Source organism: Leptosomus discolor, chromosome 22 (genome assembly GCF_034619465.1).
Source record: "Leptosomus discolor isolate bLepDis1 chromosome 22, bLepDis1.hap2, whole genome shotgun sequence".
Lineage (NCBI taxonomy): Eukaryota > Metazoa > Chordata > Aves > Leptosomiformes > Leptosomidae > Leptosomus > Leptosomus discolor.
In genome coordinates this window covers 1271484-1290566 of record NC_141412.1, presented here as the reverse complement: position 1 = coordinate 1290566, position 19083 = coordinate 1271484, and the positions used below count along the sequence as shown (strand labels likewise).

The 19083-nt window shown below is 61.1% G+C and overlaps 1 protein-coding gene across 2 annotated transcripts in view; it reads left to right on the top strand.

The window, feature by feature from the left end:
* Positions 1–3087: 3087 nt before the first annotated feature.
* DSCAML1 (DS cell adhesion molecule like 1) overlaps positions 3088–19083 on the top strand; it is a 113653-nt gene continuing 97657 nt past the window's right edge. For both annotated transcript variants that reach the window (XM_086476814.1, XM_086476813.1), the window contains exons 1-3: positions 3088–3130; positions 11890–12207; positions 15588–15734. In XM_086476814.1, the coding sequence (XP_086332940.1) occupies positions 3088–3130; positions 11890–12207; positions 15588–15734 (508 nt within the window). The remainder of the gene's footprint in view (positions 3131–11889; positions 12208–15587; positions 15735–19083) is intronic.

Here is a 19083-nt window from a genome sequence, read left to right as displayed (position 1 = left end):
GGAGCGAGAGCGAATGCTGGGGAGGGGGAGGTTAAAGGAGGCTTGATGTGGTTGTGGCCCCACTGCCCCTGGCCCTCGGGGAGAGGCAGAAGCATGGCTTTTGTGGGAAAGGGCCTGCTGTACGTGTTCTGCTGCGGGGAAGCGCAGAGGGTCCCTTCTCCCGAGGGGGAAGCCTGTTGGGGCTTAGAACTGTGCATGGGCACGTGTTGCTGTAATTTCCCCTGTGTCTTGTGTGGAGTTTGGGCCAGGGAAATGATTCCTTAGTAGGAGCTTCACCTTTTAGCCAGCAGTGCAGCGGGGCTTGCTGCGGGCTCTGGTGGGTTGCTCGCTCCCTGTTAGCAGGTCAGTGGCTGCAGGGAGTGAGAGACACGCTTCTCCCAGTGTGTTAGTGCTGGCCTTGCTTCCTGGGAGCCCCCTGTGTGTTGCCAAAGCGCAGGTGAGGGCTGCCCAAATAATCTGTGTGATGGTTTTGAGCCCTTCTTGGCCGCAGCTGTGTGAAGCACATGATGCTGCTCCAGCCTGCTGATGGGGTGGCTGTTAGCAGGGTACCAGCTCTCCCAGTTGAATGCTGGTGCGAAGGCGATGCGCAAATGCTTCCTGCGCATGTTCGAGTGCGGGAGCTGCGGGAAGGCTGATGTCCCTAAATGGTGGCTGCTGGGCAGGAGCAGAGTCCCAGGTGTGGGCTTGCAGGAGCCAGCTCCGGGGAGCACCTGGCTGCCTGCCCTCTGCTGCCAGACCCGCACCTGGGCTCGGGAGGCTGACAAATGGCCTGGCCTGAACAATCGATGCAGGAGCAAAGGGGGCTGTAATGAGCGGCACAAGGGTGCCCAAGGACTCGCCATGGCTCTCCGAGGGTGACCTGGGGATGGTCGTCCACCCTGTCAGCCTCCTGTTTTGTCTCTTGTGCTGCTGCCCGTCTTGCCAGCAGATGCTGTCCTGTCTGGGAGGAAGGAGCTTTTGGCAGGGGGGGTTAGCATGCTCAGTGGGGCTGGCTCTGAGCTAGGGATGATGAGGCAACTCACTGGAGATGCTGAACAGCCAAGGGAGCTAAAAATGAACCGCTGAGTAGCATTTACTCCCCCTGCGCACGTGCCCCAAATGGAGGCCTGCGAGGCCCTGCGGGGGCTGTGCCAGCGAGTGCCACGCCAGCCCACATGCCCCCGTCTCATTCACTCCTGAGCAGAGGGGGGTAGAAACGGCACCTGAGTCCAACACATTGCATGCTGGGCAGCAAAATGCCGTAGCAGTTTTTGTGGCTGGAAGGTTCGTGTTAGCAGCCTGGCCATCCTGCAGCAGCTGCTGGGGGCGGGGAAGGGGGCAGATGCCTGGCATGTGGCCGGGGCTCCCCAGAGCCTGGGATTTGCTTGTTGTCTTGGGTGTGGGCCTGAATACCAATGTCCTTGTGAAGGATCAGCCAACATCTGTATAGGGATGTAGGTGGCGATTGAAATGCACCTCGATTCCTAGAGGGATGCGTGGGCACCGGGCGCGCATCAGCTGCTGCCTCATCGCCTCTCAGGACGCCGACGGCACGGCCAGGGGTACGAGTGAGCCAGCAGCGGGGCTGGGGAGCAGCACGTGCACGCGTGGGAGGGCTGTGTGCCGGGGACACCCACGCGCCGTGACAGAGCTGCTGAGGTGGCCTGGGAATGGGCTGAGTAGGGGGTGGTGACGGCGCTACGGAGCTTGGCAGCACCAAGGAAGGGGGAGCACACCGTCCTCCGAGAGGAGGAGGAGGAAAGGCCGTGGTGTGTCAGCCCGCACAGCACAGGCACAGTGTTTGCTCCCGCCTCTGCTGCCGGCTTTCCGGCACTGAGGTCCAGGCAGGCGTGTGTCCGTGGGTTTAGGTGGTGGCTGGCCTCACCGCGCTCGTCACTAAAATGTGGGTATCTCTGGTGTGGGTGGCCTGGAGCAGGGAGGGGAAGGGGGAGGCGGGGTGGGTGTGTGGGACCCATAGCCCTGCCAGCTTCTCCATGTCCTTCAGCTGCGTCCCTCCTCTGTGAAGAGGGAATCGCTCGCCCACGCTGTGCAAGTACCACCTCGGCGGTGTGGGTGAGCTCTCTGGCTCTTCCAAGGGACTCCCAAGTATGAAGAACTGCAACAAACTGCTGCGGGTTGAAAATGGCCAAGGAGCTGTTGTTTTTCTAATTCCTTTTACTGGGTGGTGACAGTCAGGTTTTCGATTAAGCCTAAACAGTGCTTTTTTTTTTTTTAAAAAAAAAATAAATCGGTGCATCATGTTTTTTCTACTCATTGTTTTGTTTGAAATCAGAATGCTTCAATCTTTCTTTCTTTCTATTTTCTAACAAACTGGGATTGGAAAGGCTGCTTTGGAAAGCAAAGAAAACCTGCTATAATCACTTCAAGAAAAGACGTTCTGAGCTGCTCTAATGGCCTGGGCAAATTGGCCTTGGTGTGGCTAAGTCTTGGGCCGCAAGATCCCAGTCTTGAATTAAGCCCTAGATAAACACACCCCAAAGTAAAGCATTAGCCAGCATTTGTTTTCGTTTGCTGGCTAGGGGGATGAACGTGTGATGAAGTCTGCTAGGCCTCAGCTCGCTCGTACTCCCCCGTTGCAGGAGCAGCGCTGCCCGGTGCAGCGAGACCCCCGTTTCAGTCCTGGGGCTGCGGGTCCTCGGTGGCCCGGCCGCGCTCCTGCACCCCCAGCCCCGGGGAGCAGCCCCCGCCCCCCCTTCCCCGTTCCCCTGCAAGGCTGCCCCTCGCCGGTGGAAGGGGGGCTGCTCCCCGGGGCGAGCCGCGGCTGGACGGAGCGGCACCGCCGCCGCACCCCCCGGGGCCGGCGGAGCGGCCGTTCGTGCGCTCCCCCCGCAACCGGGCAGCCTCGCTGGGCGGGGGCTGCCGCCCACCCACCCCCGGCCCGGAGCGGGGCGGGGAGTGCGCGGGAGCCCGGCCCACCCTCCCGACGCCACTCGCCGGGCGAGGGGAGGAGGAGGAGGAGCGGCGGCGAGCTCGGCTCTGGGCACCTCACCCGGGCTGGCAGCGCGGCGGCAGGGAGCGCGGCACGCCGGGGGCACCGCACCGCCCGCAATTGCGCCGCAGCCCGGGGCCATAGCTGCTCTTTATGGCATGTGGCTGGTAACTTTTTTCCTGCTGTACTCTTTGCGGAAAGGTACGTCGCCCCTGCGGCGGAGGGGGGGGGGGGCGCGCCGGGGGGCCGTCGGGCTGGCGCCGCCCGGGCGTCCCGGGGTGCCGGCGGCTGGGGCTGAGCCGGGGCTCGGGGCGCCCCTCCGGGGGAGCCGGTCCCGGGGCTCGGCGGGCCTTGGGGCGCCCCTCGGGGCGGGGGTAGCCGGTCCCGGGGCGCCTCTCCGGGGGAGCCGGCGGCGGCTTGGGGGTGCGCCCCCGCGGGACGCACCGGCCCCGGGGTTCGGCGGCTCTCGGGGCGCCCCGCCGGGGCTGTCGGGGCGCTCGGCCCGGGCGGAGCGCGGAGCTCGGTGCGGGGAGCGCGGAGCGGGGCCGGGCCGGTGGCGGCGGGACCCGGAGCGGCTCCTCGGCGGAGCCCCCGGGGAGCGCGGGGCGGTGAAATGCCGCACCGGCGGACTGAGCATCCTCTCGGCGGGGCGGGCGGTGGGGAGCGAGGCTCGCCGCCGCGCTTCGGGGCGCGGCGCGCAGGGTCCGCGCTTCCCGGGACCCCTCGGCGCGATGCTCCGGTCCCGCCGGGCGGGCGGGCTGAGGGCAGCCGCGCTCCCAAACCCGCATCCGTCCCTCTCGGCCGGCTGCATCGAGTGTCACCCGGCGGCTCGGGCTGAATCAGGTTGGGCGCGGGGGGAAGAATCGCGGAGTAAGTGTGTCGAGGAGACGCGCACTTAAAGATTAGGGATTAATTTAAAGTTGGGGATTAAGCGAATGCTGCCCAAATCTGTAGAGGTAATACTCTAAACCGAGTCTCTGCGATAGATGCAATTAGAAAAGCAAGCCGAGGAGCTGCGCCTAACACGGGTAGTTAAGTCACAGCGCGTTTGTTACAACAGTCCATCGACGTTACATAAAGGAATTGCCTTTTCCGAATCTGCGGGAATTTTTAATGGGGTTTCTGTAAGAAATTACCTCTTTTTGCACATGACCCGAGCTGCAGATGCGGCGGTGGATGTGCCCACCTTTCGGAAAATGGGCTGCTCGGAGGATGCAAAATGACGTTTGCCCTAATTATCTCTCTTTGGCATTTGAGAACAGCAAGGGGGAAATTTTAGGAAATGGGGAAAGTGAAAGAAAGGGGACGGGGCTGCCTCCTTTCGTGGGACTTCTCTTGCTGCCTATTACATCGCCCATTTATCTGAATGTTAATCCAATGAGAAATATTTACCAAGGTTAATAGGGCATCCTGCGCGTTGTGCGGTGATGATCAATTATTCCATCAATTATTAATTATGGAATAGCTGCTTTATTGGAGCTGGAGTAAAGCTGCGATTGGGAGCTTTACCCAAAATCGCCATTGTGCTTAGGATCTGCTGAGCTGATCGTGCCAGCATCTGCTTTGCTTACATTTGCATTTTTTACAGTGCTAAAAGGAAAAAACAAAACCGAAAACAAATAACCGTCAAGGACGCTACGATTTCTTCCCCCTCAATAGTCAAAATAATAAAGAGCTGCACTGGATTTATCGCTTTTGCATGTTTTCAGCCCCAGCTTCTTGGAAAAGGGATCTCTTCCCACAGAGATATCTCTTCTGAGAAGAGCAAATTAAAAGCCTCCATTAGCACAACTCCTCGTGGCCTCATTTTCTCTTTTTTTAAGAAATAAAGCGTATCTTCAGTGTTGAACAGTCCTGGCGATGGAAAGCGTTAAAGCGAAACGGTTCCAAAGAGAGGACAGCGATACAATGGAAGTTTCATTATAATAATAGGATGAAACCCCGTGAATCGCCGAATGCATGATAAACCTTTCAGATACTTAATATTTCTGGGCATCGAAGCACATCCTTTTAATGTGTTCCTGCTGTAGAACAAGAGCTCCAGTAGAAACTGAAAGGAAATAAACATTTGGGCCAGGGGACCACTGAAGTTTAGCAATCCCTCGATGGGCTGTAGCTGCTTGTCTCTCCCCCGCTTGGAAAATAAACAGAAATAGGTGGTTGGCAAGCAAACAAACAGGGACTTGAGCCGAAAGATGGTCTGGCAGTGTGAGCGAGAGCAGCCAGGCAGGGGAGGAGGGGAGGCGAGCGGCGTGATGAAGAGCGTACTGGTCAAAATTGAGAGGCTTGGAGCCGGGAGAGCATCTCCCTGCGTGTTCCTGCTGGATCCCTCTGCCGCCTGATTTATACTGGCATTATATTTACATTACGTTCCTGTATTGGGTGCAGTCAACTATGCAGCTTGCGTTTTTTAATCTCTCCCCATCTCGGCCCCCCAGTGTGGCACAGCGCTCGTTTGTCTCTGAAATGAAACATGGAAACCTCATTAACTGCACGGAGGAGAAGCCTGCAGTGCTGAACTCCTCGCCGTGCCCGGCGCTTGTTTATCCTGCGGGTAGCCCGAATTTCCCAGCCCGCGGAGCCGCCGTGGCGGCTTGCCCGGAGCCCTCACCTGCACCTGCCGCGGGCTTCGGGCCGCTCCTGCCTTCGGGCGAGGGAGTCGAGAGAGCCAACCCAAAGAGCGCGCGGTGCATTTGTCCTCCGGGGGAAGAGGCTGCGCCTCGCGCGAGCGGCAGGGATGTGCTAGCGAGCAGCCCTTCCCGGGGCCGGGGGCTGCCCGGGAGCCGTGGGCTTAGCTCTGGGCAGCCGTTCTGCCGCGGAGCTCTGCGCTCTGCCGCTATGGTCCTGAGCTGGAGGGATGGGGAGCGCTCCGGCCTCCTTCGGAGCGGCCGACGAGCCGAGTGCGAGACCGAGACTGGAAGGCTCTCTTTGTGGCCGGAGTTGTTCTGACACGGCAGCACGCGGGTTCTGGGCTGTGCCTTGGTTAACGTGGAGTCCTCTCGCACCCGAATAAGCGTACGGTTAATAAGCGTGCCTACCTGGGAGGGCACGAAGGCGTTCAGCTGTTGCAGTCGTTAGGACGTGCGCTTTACTGGGAGGCTTATGCAGCGGCAGGTTTGGGCGCAGGGTGTTTCTCGTCTTTGAAATCTAGATTATAGCCAGCTGCATATTTTTACATAATCGTGATTTCGTGAATTACCCTTTCCCTGCTCGTAGATCCTTAAGAAATAAACCCCGCCGCATACAATCTGCATATTGCCGCCATCATCTGCCAGCAGAGCTGTACCAAATATTTAGGAAATCCATTTCCCGACTGTCGCTAACGCTTGCCGCCTGCCCCAGCTGCTGCCTCTTGGAAAGGGCCGTGCCGGCTCCTCTCCGTGAGAGAAGGGAGCGAGCGCAGCTCGGAGGGGAGAGGGAGAAGGTGAGCGATGTCTCGGAGCTTGCTCCGTTGATCCCTTCCCCTCGTTTCTCGTACCTGCCGGCCGCGTGGTGGAAACCCTCGTCTCTGTCTCGCAAAGTGAGCGTGCGGGCTGCGGCGTGCCGGACGGCGTGGACCGGTGGCTCCGGAGGAAGCCTGGCAGCAGGCGTGTGTGGCCTCTGGTGTGTCCCCTCGCCCGCCCCTCGTACCTGCTGGGGGGGGGGGGGTGCCTTGCTGTCACCAGATGTCCCCTTGGGACGTGGCTGCGGCTCCTCACACCTTGTGTTCGGCGTGGCTGAGACGCGGAGGCGGGCTGCGGAAGGGGCAGAGAGGCCGCTGCCTGTGGTCTCGGGGCTCGTCCCTCACCCCCCCGGAGCAGGGGGCCCCTGGGGGCAGCTCAGGCGGGTTGGGGGGCTCGGGAGGTGGTGCAGAGCTGGGGGATGCCCAGCTCTGGGTCAGCCCGCCGTGTGGATGGGGTGGTGAGACTGGTACCTCCAGCAAGCTGACGTGGGAGGTCCAGGGGCCAGGCCAATCAGTGGGGGGAGCTTTTTTTTTTTCCAGGCAAGGGTTACAGCCTCTGCCTGGGTGCTGTCGTAATAGCTGGAGGTGGTTCAGGCCTTAATTTCCATGCAGCTGCATTAAGGAGCAGGCGGCTTGCGCTCCGTTGAGCGGTGCCCTTACCAGCAGAGCAGCAGGGGCAGGTTCTCCTCCGCTCCCTCTTCGGTGGTGGCGGCGGCGAGTCGGGGGGGGACCGCGGTGCTCCGGCCCTGCGGCGGCCGAAACGCCACACCGGGACAGGGAAGGTGCTGCGGCGGGTCCTGGCCGTCGCCGCCGCGCTGGGCACCAGTTGAACCCCCCCCTCAGCATTTCGTGGCAGGTTTTCCACCCCCTTGAGGGGCGCGGGGTGGGGGAGGCCGCTCGGCGGGAGCCACAGCTTTACCCCTGAAAGCCACCGCGGCGGGGTGGCATCCCGCCTGGCCGCGCTGCGCTGCTGGCAGGGCCTGGGCACCTCCTGCGCTCCGCTCGGGGGGGTACCAGCGTCGTGCGCCTCGCCTCGCTTCAGCCGCTGCTCTCCCTGTCCCTTCCGTGATGCTCGGAGGCGCCGCTTCTGGCTCTGTCAGCTCCAAGGTCGCTCCCTTCGTTAGGAGGAAGGCGATTAAAAGTGTCCTGAAGATGAGGGCGTGAAGGAGGCTCATTCCAGGGAAGGCCAAAGGCTGCTCCAGCATTACAAATGTGCGGGCAGCGCGTGATGGAATTATTGTCGTAGCTTAAGGCTGTGGAGAGGAAAGATTAGGACTTGCCACCTACCTGTAATTCCCACCCCGCAATGCGTGCCAAGCTTCGGTTCACTTTCTCCTTGAACAGGGCAGGTGTCAAACACCCTTAATGAGGATAATAAATGAGCGGCGAGGTGGCGATTAGCCTGCTGTTCTTCACAGCATCCCTGCAGCCGGTTACAGCTGGTGGCTGGAGAAGCCCCGGTGGCTCCTACAGTCCCTTCGCTGGGCTGTGGGTGGGCTTTCTGCTGTGGTGGTGCCTCAGCAGCATCTCGCCTGGCCTTGGAGGAAGGCTGGGGTGGGCACCCAGGCGGTCAGGCCACCAGGACCGAGAAGGAGGTGTCGGGAAAGGTGCTGCCAGTGGGACAGTGTGAATGACGTGGGAGAATGTGAGTCTAGCGCCTGCCCTTTCTGAGGTGCTGCAAAGCCTCCTTTTGAATGCCAGCAGCGTGCTTAGTGGTGGCACGTAGTCAAGCCTCGAGTGGCCACTGTTTTAGAAAGAAGTCCTTGGGCGGTCACGGACCCCTGCCACCCCTTCAGGCACGGTATCAGCCCAGGCTGGGTTGCCCGTGCCCTGAGGATTGCATGAACACCCTTGAAACACGACTTCTTTAGCCTTTTCCCATCTTTGTCGGGTTTCCACCCGGTTACTGGTGTGCAAAAGACCTTGCTCAGCCTTGGGAACCTTGTTGGGTTTGGGTGGGCGCAGGACTGGCGGTGGGGTCCTGAGCAAGAAGCTTGCCAACACATGGGCAGGCCAGGCAGAAAAAGCTGCTTAGCTGGGGAGAAACGGCTCTCTAATTGCGCTGGCACGAGGCTGGTCGTTGTCTGAGACCAGTCCTAAATCCGCTTCTTAGAAAAGGACGGGCTCTTCCCCGTGAGGTTTGCGGAGAGGAGGGGTTGCGCTGCTCGCCTGGGAGGTGATGGCGTTTCTGTGCGTGCGCAGGCTGAGGTTTCAGCCTGTGCCGCTCCTCGTGCAGGGCTCGCACCTACATCTCAGCTGCCTCTTCCAGAAATACGCGGCTCGGTGACAGATCCCGGGGTCAATTGACGGCCGCTCTGCCTTAGCCGCTCGTTAGAGCAAGCGAGCGCTTTCGGCACGGCTCCGCGCTTTGCGGGGCCGGGGCCGGCTGTGCCGCGGAAGGCGTCGGAGTTTGGAAAGTCCAGCGATCGAGACTAGTAAATGTTCCGAAGGGATGATAGCAAAATGACTCGCTTCTCCCAGCTCGGATAGAGATATTAATATTTCAATACCTGTAGGTTACTTAAATTGTAGTAAATCACAAGAAGATTGCACTCTGATAACTTAAAATACCTGCCTTTCAGAGCGAGCTAGCCGGCGTCCGGCTGCGCGCGGGGCTTTGTGTAGCTTCCAGCCGCCGATGGGCTGGTCTCCAGAGTCGGTGCTGTGCGCCTGCGTCGCTGCTTTTTCCCCAGCAGAAACTGTTCCATTTCGGTTCCTCTAGCCTCCTCTTTTCAGGTTCATGTGAATTAATGCCCTCGATATTTAGGTTAGGGTCAGCACATCTGACCAGATGTGAGCAGTGATTTCTGGTTTAAAAATATTGCAGTGCTATTTCTAAATTTTTAATCTCTCTCGGTGATTTGGAGACAGTTTTATGAAACATGGAATTAGGATGGTGCTCAATGCTAAATGGTAAAGGAGATTATACGGATTTAACTCTATGCGTCTGTCACATAACTATTGCCAATCCCATAACTTCCATTTTCTATTAAAAATCCGTTTCCCCCTTTGACCTGAAAAAGCTTTACGGGTAATCTGAATTTCTCTGTTTATGAGGTATTTTTCCACTCTTCCCCCCAGCCCCTCGCCCGTCCATCTCTAACCCTTCGTGGGCGCCGCCCGGGGAGGAGATCTTTCCCCCTCAGGCTGCAGATGCTCTCCGGTCTCGGTCACGGCAGGAGCCTTCTCAAGCCGCGGTCTGGGATGTGGGGTGGAGGTGCTGGAGGGAGCGTGGGGCAGAGCCAGGTGGATGTCGGGGCGCCGAGCCCGGCGGGATGGTCCTGGTCCAAAGCCGGCGGACGGGCGAAGGGTGGCTTCTGCTGCGTGCCTCGCGCGCCGCGTGCCCCGGCTCCAGCCATCTTCTGCTCTGCTCGGGCGGCAGGCGTTACCGCAAATAGCACACTGCTGCTCGCGCCTGCTTTGTTTTCCTTCCTCTGCCTGCAAATGTGCCTTCTTCTCTTTCATGTGTTTGGGAGAAGCGCCGCGCTGTTCTGATGAAGGGAAGTGCTGATTCATGACGACAAACCAGCCTGGAGATGTCACAAAATGACATCTGCAGGGCCGTGCGGTGGCCCTGTAGCTCTGCAAAGCCCGGCGCTGCTGCGCGGGAGGCTCGGTGGGGAGCGCCTTACTCCTCTGGTCCATCCTTCTTCTGGCGCTTGTCAGGGAGGGAGGGAAAAATAAATGGCTTTGTCCGCTTCCACCTGTGCGTGGACACAGGGGACTGGCGTGTGGGGACATATGGAGTTGCTTTCTTGACCTATAAATGCGTTGCCTCGTGTGGTGGCAGTGCTGGACCTTGCTAGTCAGCTGATCCCGCTCCGTGGATGGCTGTGCTGGGCGGCTCTGGCCATGCAACGCCCCTGATGTGGGACAGCAGGGCTCTGAGTAGGCAAAAGAGGAAACTTTTGTCATTTTAGGTGACAATCCAGTGCAGAGTATGCAGAGAGCAAGAACCAGGAGGTCCCGCCTCCGATTTCATGGGCGCTGGAAGAGGCACGAGGTTGGGTGTCCAGCTGGGAGAAGGCAGGAGAGGCCTCTGCTCTGGGAAGGGGTGAGGTGTTTTGGGGTTTCCCGTCTTGACCGGGTTGAGGACGGCATGGAGCGGGCTGGTGGCACGGCTCCGAGCCGGGGGAGGCGCGTGCTCACCGCTGCCGGGCGCTGGAGGAAGCTTTGCAGGGAGATGCGAGTGGGCAGTGACGCTCCACCAGCCTTTCCTCAGGCGAGCAGCCGCGGTGCTCACCCTCAGAGCTCCGGCAAGGCTATCCGTACGGGTGAGGGTTTCCTCCTTCCCCCTGCTCCTGTCCCCTCCTCCCCAAGTTAAGGAATCGAGGTCACAGAGGGTCCCCCGTGACTCGTTTTGAACCGGCGGCACGGCAGTGATCTGCTTATTGGCTCTGCGGCACCGCGAGCGGCGTTCGCAGCCAGAGCTATTAATACACCCGCCGAGGGCCGCTTTCCGTATCCCTGTCCTTCCGCCCACTTGCAAAGAGTGCGGCTAAAAAAGGAAAACGGATCTAAGTGACTGGGGGCCTCCTCGGCCTTATTTATAGGCAATCTTGCTTGCTTTGGTTGAGAAGGGGGAGCTCGTGGCCCTGGAGGGTGGGAAGGAGAGACTGGAGGAGTTGGGCGAAGAGGTCCCCTCCCTCCTTTTGAAGAAGGGAAGCGCTTTTCTGCAGCGCTCGCGGTGCCCTGGAGGGCTGGCCCCGGGCATCCGGGCGGCTGCGAGCTCTGCCCCGGACCGTGCCCTTGGACGCTGCCCGTCTCGGTCTTGGGTGGTGCAGGAGCGCCCGGTGCCAGGCTGCAGCTCGGCTTCGGGCAGGGTGGGACTGGGCTTCCTCTCCCTCCGAGGCTGGGGGCAGCACCGAACTCGGTATTCCTGCCCCTCTCCTAGGGGCTGCCGCAGCTTGTGGTGGTGGTGGTAGGGCGGTAGGGTAGCGGGAAGGATCTCTGCCCCGCTCGGGGGAGGGTTGCGTTGGATGCGTCGGCATTGCCGACGGGCAGCTGCGGGCTGGCTGGGGCTGCGTGGGGAGCCGATGTGGCACGGGGGTGCTGGCTGCCTGCGGCTCCGGGTGGGGGGACGTTGGGCTTTGCAGGAGAAATTATGTTGGTTTTCGTGCTTGGTTGGTTGTTGTTGCTGCGCACGGGTGTCCTCAGGCCCGTGGGGGCCGAGGCACGGTCAGACCACGCACTCGGAGCCACCTGTGTGCCTATGGCCACCTGGGGAAGCCTTGGGGGGATACCCCGGGTACCCTTCCTTGCTTGTGCGGCCCCCAGTTGTCCTGGTGAGGTGCCCGTGATCCCTGATGCGTGCTGCCAGCAAGAGCGCTGGCCTGTGAAGGTGGCCTTTGTGCTTCCAGCCCGTGCGCTGATGCTCCTCCGCTCCCCCGCTCTGCCGTGCGCGGGGGCCAGGGACTGGGCTCCAGGGCGGCCCTGCTGGGGGGTGCCCGCTGTGCCGGTGGGGATTGGCAGATTCCGCGGTAACCCCCCGCCCTTGTGGCCTCTGCTTTCTCCGCAGCACACGCTGAAGATGTTGGAACCAGCCTCTACTTTGTGAACGACTCCATCCAGCAGGTCACCTTCTCCAGCACAGTGGGGGTGGTGATCCCCTGCCCGGCAGCAGGGTCACCCAGCGCCGTCCTTCGGTGGTACCTGGCCACAGGCGACGACATCTACGATGTGCCCCACATCCGGCATGTCCATGCCAATGGGACTTTGCAGCTCTACCCCTTCTCGCCATCAGCCTTCAATAGCTTTATCCACGACAACGACTACTTCTGCACCGCGGAGAACTCGGCTGGCAAAATCAGGAGCCCGAACATCCGTGTTAAAGCAGGTAGGAGCTCTCCCTGGGTGCTGCGGTTTGGATGAGGGGCTGGCTTTTCTCCGGTCTTCCCCGTGGCCCGTCGAATGCACCACGCTCGCCTCCGTCCCCCTGGCACGGGCCGGTAACGCTGCTGGTGGGCAGCGTGCCGGCGTCGGCACAGCAGCACTGCTGTCCCACCCGCGGAGCCGGGCTGTTTTGGATGGGGATGGGAGCAGGCGGTCCTGCTGCCCACCGGTGCCGTCGCCGTCCTGCGCGGAGCAGCGGGACCGAGCGCCTGCTGCCTCGCCAGGGCTGCCGTGCCGCCCCGCTCTGCCTGCGCCGTGGGCTGCCGTGGCGAGGGGATCGATCGCCGCTGGGCGGGTGGAGAGCCGGGAGAAGGGCAGGGTGCTGGCTAAGCGGGCCTGCCGGTATGTGTTTGCAAACTGGGGTCTTGCCCTAAGAGCCAGCTCTAACTCGGGCTGGTTGCTGGCTGGGAGAGGGCTGGGGTGACCCGTGGGGAAGGGAGGCGCAAGTTGGGGGTCTCCAGCGAGTGCCTGGAGGCCGTGGTGCGGCTGCAGCCCTGTGGTGGGAGAGGTCCTCTCCCTCTGAACCGATGCTGTTGCACCCAGCCGCACACGGGGGCTTTTCATGGCTGCGGGAGGAGCTGGACCCCAGCTCTCTGTGGTGGGGAGACCCCCACTGTGTCCCACAGCCTCCCTCGAGCCCGTCTTTTCCCACTGTAGCATCCAGCCCAGCATGCCAAGGCTTATTAAGCAAAGAAAAAAGGAGGACTATGGCAAAGAGCCGATTCCAAAAGCCATTATAGTAAATTATTGACCAGGCTGAGGAGGGCTAATAGCCCAGGAACGGCTTCATTATGTAACCTATTAAAAGTAGGGCTAGCAGAGGGAATGTGACAGAAGTGACTACAGGTTTTTTTTATTTTAATACCTTGTACTGCAGAGTAAATTGGTATTAACCCCCTTCCGCAGGGTGAATTATTTACCCACGCTATCTGGTTACCTATAAACCACCGCTCGGTGGAGGAGGGATGGCGACAGACGGGGTGTGGTAATCGCGGACGTGCGGCACGGAGCTGTTGCCCACCGCGGGCTGGGCTTCCCGTGGGGCCACCGGGCAGTGGCGAGGGCTGTGGCCAGCCGGTGCCTGCCAGCACCCCGGGGTGCAGCAGGGCGAGTGGTCCCTCGGCGCGGGGTGACGTGGCCGTGTCGCGCGGGGGGGGGTGCGGGTGCCCAGGGCTCGAGCAGCAAGGGTGGCTGCTCTGCCTGTCCGGCGAGTTGGTGCTCTGGATGTGCTGCAGGGCAGAAAGCTTGTCTTGGTCCCTGCCCGCCTGCCGGGCCGGCAGCCTTCGCTTCGCTCTTCTCCCACGTGCTGAGGGCTTCCTCGGGATCCGAGCGAGTCAGGAGCAGAGCGGAGTCCTGGCTCTCACCCCGCTCTCCCAGCGCTGGGTTGAATGCACCCCTGCTGTCGGCGGGATTTCACCTGGGAGCCCAGCCTCCCCGGTCCCCTTAGCGAGAGGCGTGAGCACGCGGTGGGGACCTGCACACCGGGCTCCGAGGGCCACCGCGACAGCTCCAGCTGCGGCAGCTTGAAGCGCTTCGGCTTTACGGCGTTTGGAAACGGTTGCAAAGCATTCCCCCGCTCCCGTTTCCTCCTGGTCGTCTTGCTTCTCCAGTGCTTCGTAATGGCAAGGCACCAAGTAAAGCCAATTAAAGCTGTAGAAAGGAAGCAAATAAATAAAAAGCCGTTGAAAATATGGGGAATTGGAAAAATCTCTGGAAGCTTTGCAGAAGCTGTTGGTGAGCGCATGGAGCAGATCTCTCTAGCCCGTGGAAAGTTCTAAGCGTGCCTGTTGTGGCCGTACATTACCCTTGTGGGAATTGTTCCCAGTGGCAGCAAAAGGCCAGAAGCGGCGGTGGCTGGCGCGGGTCAGGGCTGCTGGGGCAGCCCTGGCGGCGGTGGGCGTGCGGGAGGCCGGGCTGGATGCTCCTCGCGGTCCCCGCTGGCCTTTAAAGCCCGTGAATAAACCTCCCGCTCCATGTGATTAAGGAGGCTTTGGCCAGCTAATCTGCTTTGGCTCTGCAGTCCCTTTCCGTGGTAGGCTTCTCCCCGTGCCCTTGCGGTGCAGACCCTCGTCCCCCGCGCCAGGGCACGGGGTAAATAACCGGAGCGAGCTGGAGGCCGCTCCGAACCCACGCCCCTGCTTGGCCCTGGGGCAGGGGGGCTCTGCCCGCCGGGAGGGCGGCTGAGCGGCGGGCCGGCGAAGGTGGGCCAGCCCTCTGCGGCTCGGGGCTTCGTGTCCTATGGCTGCTGGTGGCCTTCTCTGCCAGACGGCCAGGGTGGAGCCTGGGATGCGTCCTTCGTTCTGTCCGGACCTCTTGCGGCAGAGCAGGGTGCCCTGAAAGCTTGGGAAGTCAAGGGGGAGGTACTGTCACCCTCTTGGCCGCTTGCTTGTTTGGGCGAGGCGTTGCCAGGGGTGCTTTCCGCACGTGGGAAACACCTTCCGTTTGGGGCGGCTAAGGAGCGCTGTCTGAGGAGACGTGGGCGGCTTTTGCTCTGGCCGAGGGGCATTGCTGATGGTGAGGTGAATGCACGTCCCTCGTCACAGCGATGCCCCGGTGCCCACGTCCTGCAGGGTGCAGTTAGTGCCACAGTAAGGAGGCACCTGCGCTCGCAGTGTTTGAAACTTTAGGTGTCTCTGTGTGTTGCTGGGCACGGGGACGTCTTTTTGTCTCTCTGAGGAGGCTGGGCTGGACCCCGCTGACCTAGCGAGTGCTGTTGGAGGGCTGTGGCTCTGGGGAGCTCCTTGTCTCTGGCCCAGGGAGCGGCGTGGAGCGCTCCAAGGGATGTGCGTCTCCCTGAGGAGCAGGGCACGTGGTGGGGACAGCTCACGGCTCCCGCTGTGGCACGGCTTGCAAAACGGTCAGCTGCTTCTCTAAATGTTCCTCTGGGGAGCGGTTAGGAGGGTGCCAGGCTCTGCGTCCCAGGCTGTCTCCCCCGGGTGCCTCACGGCTGCGTTTGCAGCGTGCATGCAGCAGTGAAATGGTCCCTGCCCTGAAATCTGGGTCCTGCCAGCCTCTGCCTTGGCAGCTTCGGTGCCTACAAAGCCAGCCGCTTGCGTCGGTGGCCAGCTCGGGTGGCGCTGGGGACCGCTGCAGGGTCCCAGCAGCAGGAGCCGGCGCAGACATCCCCCTCTGCACGCCGAACGCCGGGCTGCGTTCTCCAAAGGAGAGACGCTTCCTTCCCCGGGAAGGTGGGCCACGTGTTTTGGATGGAAGCAGTTTGCTGCTGGGTGGGTTGGTTTGTTTGGGAAACGTGGGATTAAAGCAAAAGGAAGTGTGTTTTCCTCCAGCACTGTCGTGCTACCAACCATCTGCTTTTCTCTACAGTTTTCAGGGAACCGTACACCGTTCGGGTGGAGGACCAAAGGTCGATGCGTGGAAACGTGGCTGTTTTCAAGTGCCTCATCCCCTCTTCAGTGCAGGAATACGTTAGTGTTGTGTCCTGGGAGAAAGACACCGTTTCTATCATCCCAGGTAAGAGAGGAGCCACTGTTCTCTTGGAAAATCTGACCTGCTTTGCCACGTGTGGAGCTCGCTGTCGTGGAGGGTCTTTTTTTGGCTTATCGTCTGTGCCTGTGCTGCCCAAGCAAAGGCCTTTATTGATGACCGTCTTGTGCCTTCGTGCTGGAAAACGCTGGTGGTGTGAGCAGACGTGTTGTGTTCGGGGTCTCCTTGGTGCTGTGGTCGGTACTTTGTGTATCTCGGGGCTCGCGGAGGTTTGGTGTAAGGGTGACAGCATGCGTTGTCCCTCCCGGCTTCTCCTGCGTGCCTGCGAGCCAGCTCGCTTTGGGTACGTGGCAGCTGGGCTTGCACAGCAGGAGAAGAGCCTGCCCGTGCTGTCCGTGCCCCGACTCCTGCAGTCAGAGCTGGTTTTCACGTTGTCAGGGCGATGCTCAAGTAAATATTCCAGCTTCTCTTGCAAGTCTTCGCAACTGTTTCAGCCGTGGGGAAGGGAACTTGGTGTAAATGGCGCGGTGCGCCTCCTCCCCGTGCTGGCGCTTGGAAGCTGCTTGGCCTCCCTGGCCCACGTGCCTGCCCCGGAGCCGCTCGGGGGTGTCCGCTCGGCGCTGGCCGGGATCTGCGGGAGGGACAGCAGCGCCCGTCCCTGGGCAGGGACTTTGCAGCTCTGGGCGCTTTGCCCCTGGGTAGTTCCCCATGATGTTTTGGCAGGCGCCGAGCACCCTGGGTTCCCGCGGGCGCAGAGAGCCTCTGAACCTGGGGCCTCCCCCGAGCTGTTCCGCCCTGGGGAAAAGGAAGGAGGGCTGGCCGGAGCAGTGGTGGGACACGGCCTCTCCGGCGCTTCTGCGCGGCTCGGAGGGAGGGGAGAGGTACGGGGCAAACTCGCTGAGCCGCGCCGGTGCTGCGGGCTCTGGCTCCTGCGCTCCCGCCCGGCTCGTCACCGGCTTTGAAGCACCGTGGGGGCCGCGGGCGGGTGCTGTGGGCGCAGCGTGGGGCCGGCCCCGTGTCCCCGTGTACCGGGGTGACCTTTTGGCTCCCTCCTCGGAGCCCGTATTGATGGCAGCGCTGGCTGCCCGGCACAGCATGTGTAAGCTAGTAGTAAAGCAATCAATACCGCTTTCCCCAGGGGGATCCAGAGAGAATTAAAGGATTTTGCCCAAAGTGAATGCTCTGCGCTTGATATTTGCTCACAGGTCAGCAAGTCCCGATGCTCCTCCGGGGCCCGGCGGGCAGCGCCGTGGGGAGCAGATGCAGGAGGGCAGATGCCGTGGGGAGCAGGGGGCGAGCCTGGCGCCTGCCGGGCCAGCCGCTGACCGAGTGCGAGAGGCGATTTGCTCTAATCCCTCTCCTACAGGGATGTTTCTTCCTGAAGGAGCTTTACAGTGCTTCACCTGGAGGGGGGACACGTTCTCCTGAGGGCCGTGGCGGCTCTTGCCAGCGGCCCGCGCCTCCCGAGTGCAGCTAACGTGCTGACTCGGCGCCGCCCGCGCGCTCGGAGGCTGGCGAGGGGAAGCCGCGCTGCGGGGCTCGTGCCGGTGAGCGATGGTTCCCGGGGCTGCCGCGCCTCGGCAGGGTCTGCGTGCAGCCCCCTGCATGGCAGGGGAGCGGGGCCGAATGACGGACCGGGGAGCACGGGCACCCATCCTGACCGCGGCCGCGCCTGCGCTGGTGCAGAGCCCGTCGCGGTTTGCGGCGCCGGGGCCGAGCGCCGACTGCCTTCCCGCGGTCGGGACCCGAGTCTGCAGAGCTTCTGCTCCCCAGCACTGACCCTTTTCTGACAGTCACAGGATGAAATATGATGTGAAAGTCTTCGCCTCAGGAACATGGTCTTCCCCGGACGGGTGTTCAGAGCGACGAGCTCGCGTTGATTGGCAGCCAGCCTTTTGCCCGAAAAGGGAGATTCTTGCTTACGAACGGCCTTGTGGAGTGCGAGCCTGTGTGAGGATCTTTGGCCCTTCAGGGTGTTTTGGAATACTGCAGGAATGTCCTTTTCTTTTTGGTGGGTGAGAAACCTCCGGGCGGTCCAAGAGGCCTGCTTAGAAGTGCGCCTGGGGAGGCTCCCCTGCAGGCAGCTGGTGCTTGGAGGAGGCATGGCACCCGTTGGCAGGGCGCAGACTGGCACCACAGCCTTGCCGGCCCTTCTCTGCTGGAACCGGAGTGAAGGAGCGAAGGCAAGGTGGAGTTCTGTACGGCGGACGGGACCGAGGAGTTTGTGCCGTCTCTCGGGGCAGCGAGATGCTTGGCTGGCGATGCTCTGCCTGCCGCGGGCTTGTGCCCTCGGAGCGGGGCACGAGGCCCGTCAGCACGAGACCCCGTGGTGGCTGTTCCTCGGCGGCTGGCCGCTTTCTGGCCGCTTTCTGGCCGCTTTCTGGCCGCTTTCTGGCCGCTTTCTGGCCGCTTTCTGGCCGCTTTCTGGCCGCTTTCTGGCCGCTTTCTGGCCGCTTTCTGGCCGCTTTCTGGCCGCTTTCTGGCCGCTCGGGATTCAGCGGGACGGAGCGGAGCGGCGGCCGTGCTCCTCGTTTGCAGAGCGTGGCTGGTTGGCTCGGCAGAGAGTTTGGCAACCGAGCATCCGTGCACTTGCGTGATCTTAACCAGACTTGTTCTCAAGTTTGCTGTGGCAGTGGATTTTTTAATATGATGATTTAATTAGAGTGGAACGATTTTAACATTCTAAAGCAATAATTACCCTAAAGACAGAACATATAAATTGTGTTACAGTGCAGAGTCAACACAAGCAAACATGTTTTGCCGTTGGATTACAAATATAGTATCTGCCTGAAGCTTTCTTTTTTTTTTCCTTGTGTTAGAGCTAAAACTGGCTTTGCTGTTACCAAAAGCGTGGTCTTCTCTTGCCCTCTGGTGAACCTCTGCTTCTGTCCTAATTCTGAGCCGGGCAGATGAGGAGAGGAGGAGGGGGTCCCGGCTCTTCAGAGTCAGCGGCACGAAGGCTGCGAGAAGCTGAGCTGTGGTGCTGGGGCCTCCTGGCCGCCGCTGGGCTTTCTGAATTGTCAGACCCAGCAGCTGGGCGGACGCAGCACTGCGCGGCTCTGGAAAAGGTGTGTGGAAGTACCGCAGCTCGCTCGGGAGTACCTCCGGGCTGTATTTACAGCTGGCCGGGGAACGTGGCGTTGTTGCCTGACTCGAGCGTGCCCGGCTCGCTGCTTTTCCTGGAACTTTCCTCTAGTGCTTCCCGTGGAAGGCCGGGCGTCTTCCCAGCCAGCCTGGGTGAGGCAGGGCACGAAGAGTCCTGATGCGCAGGAGCAGGAGGAATCTCCATCCAGACCTCTCTGTGGCAGAAAACTCTTTTAAAGTGACTGTTCTCACGGTAATTGTCCGCTTTCCTTAGCGTCCCTGGTTTCCCCCC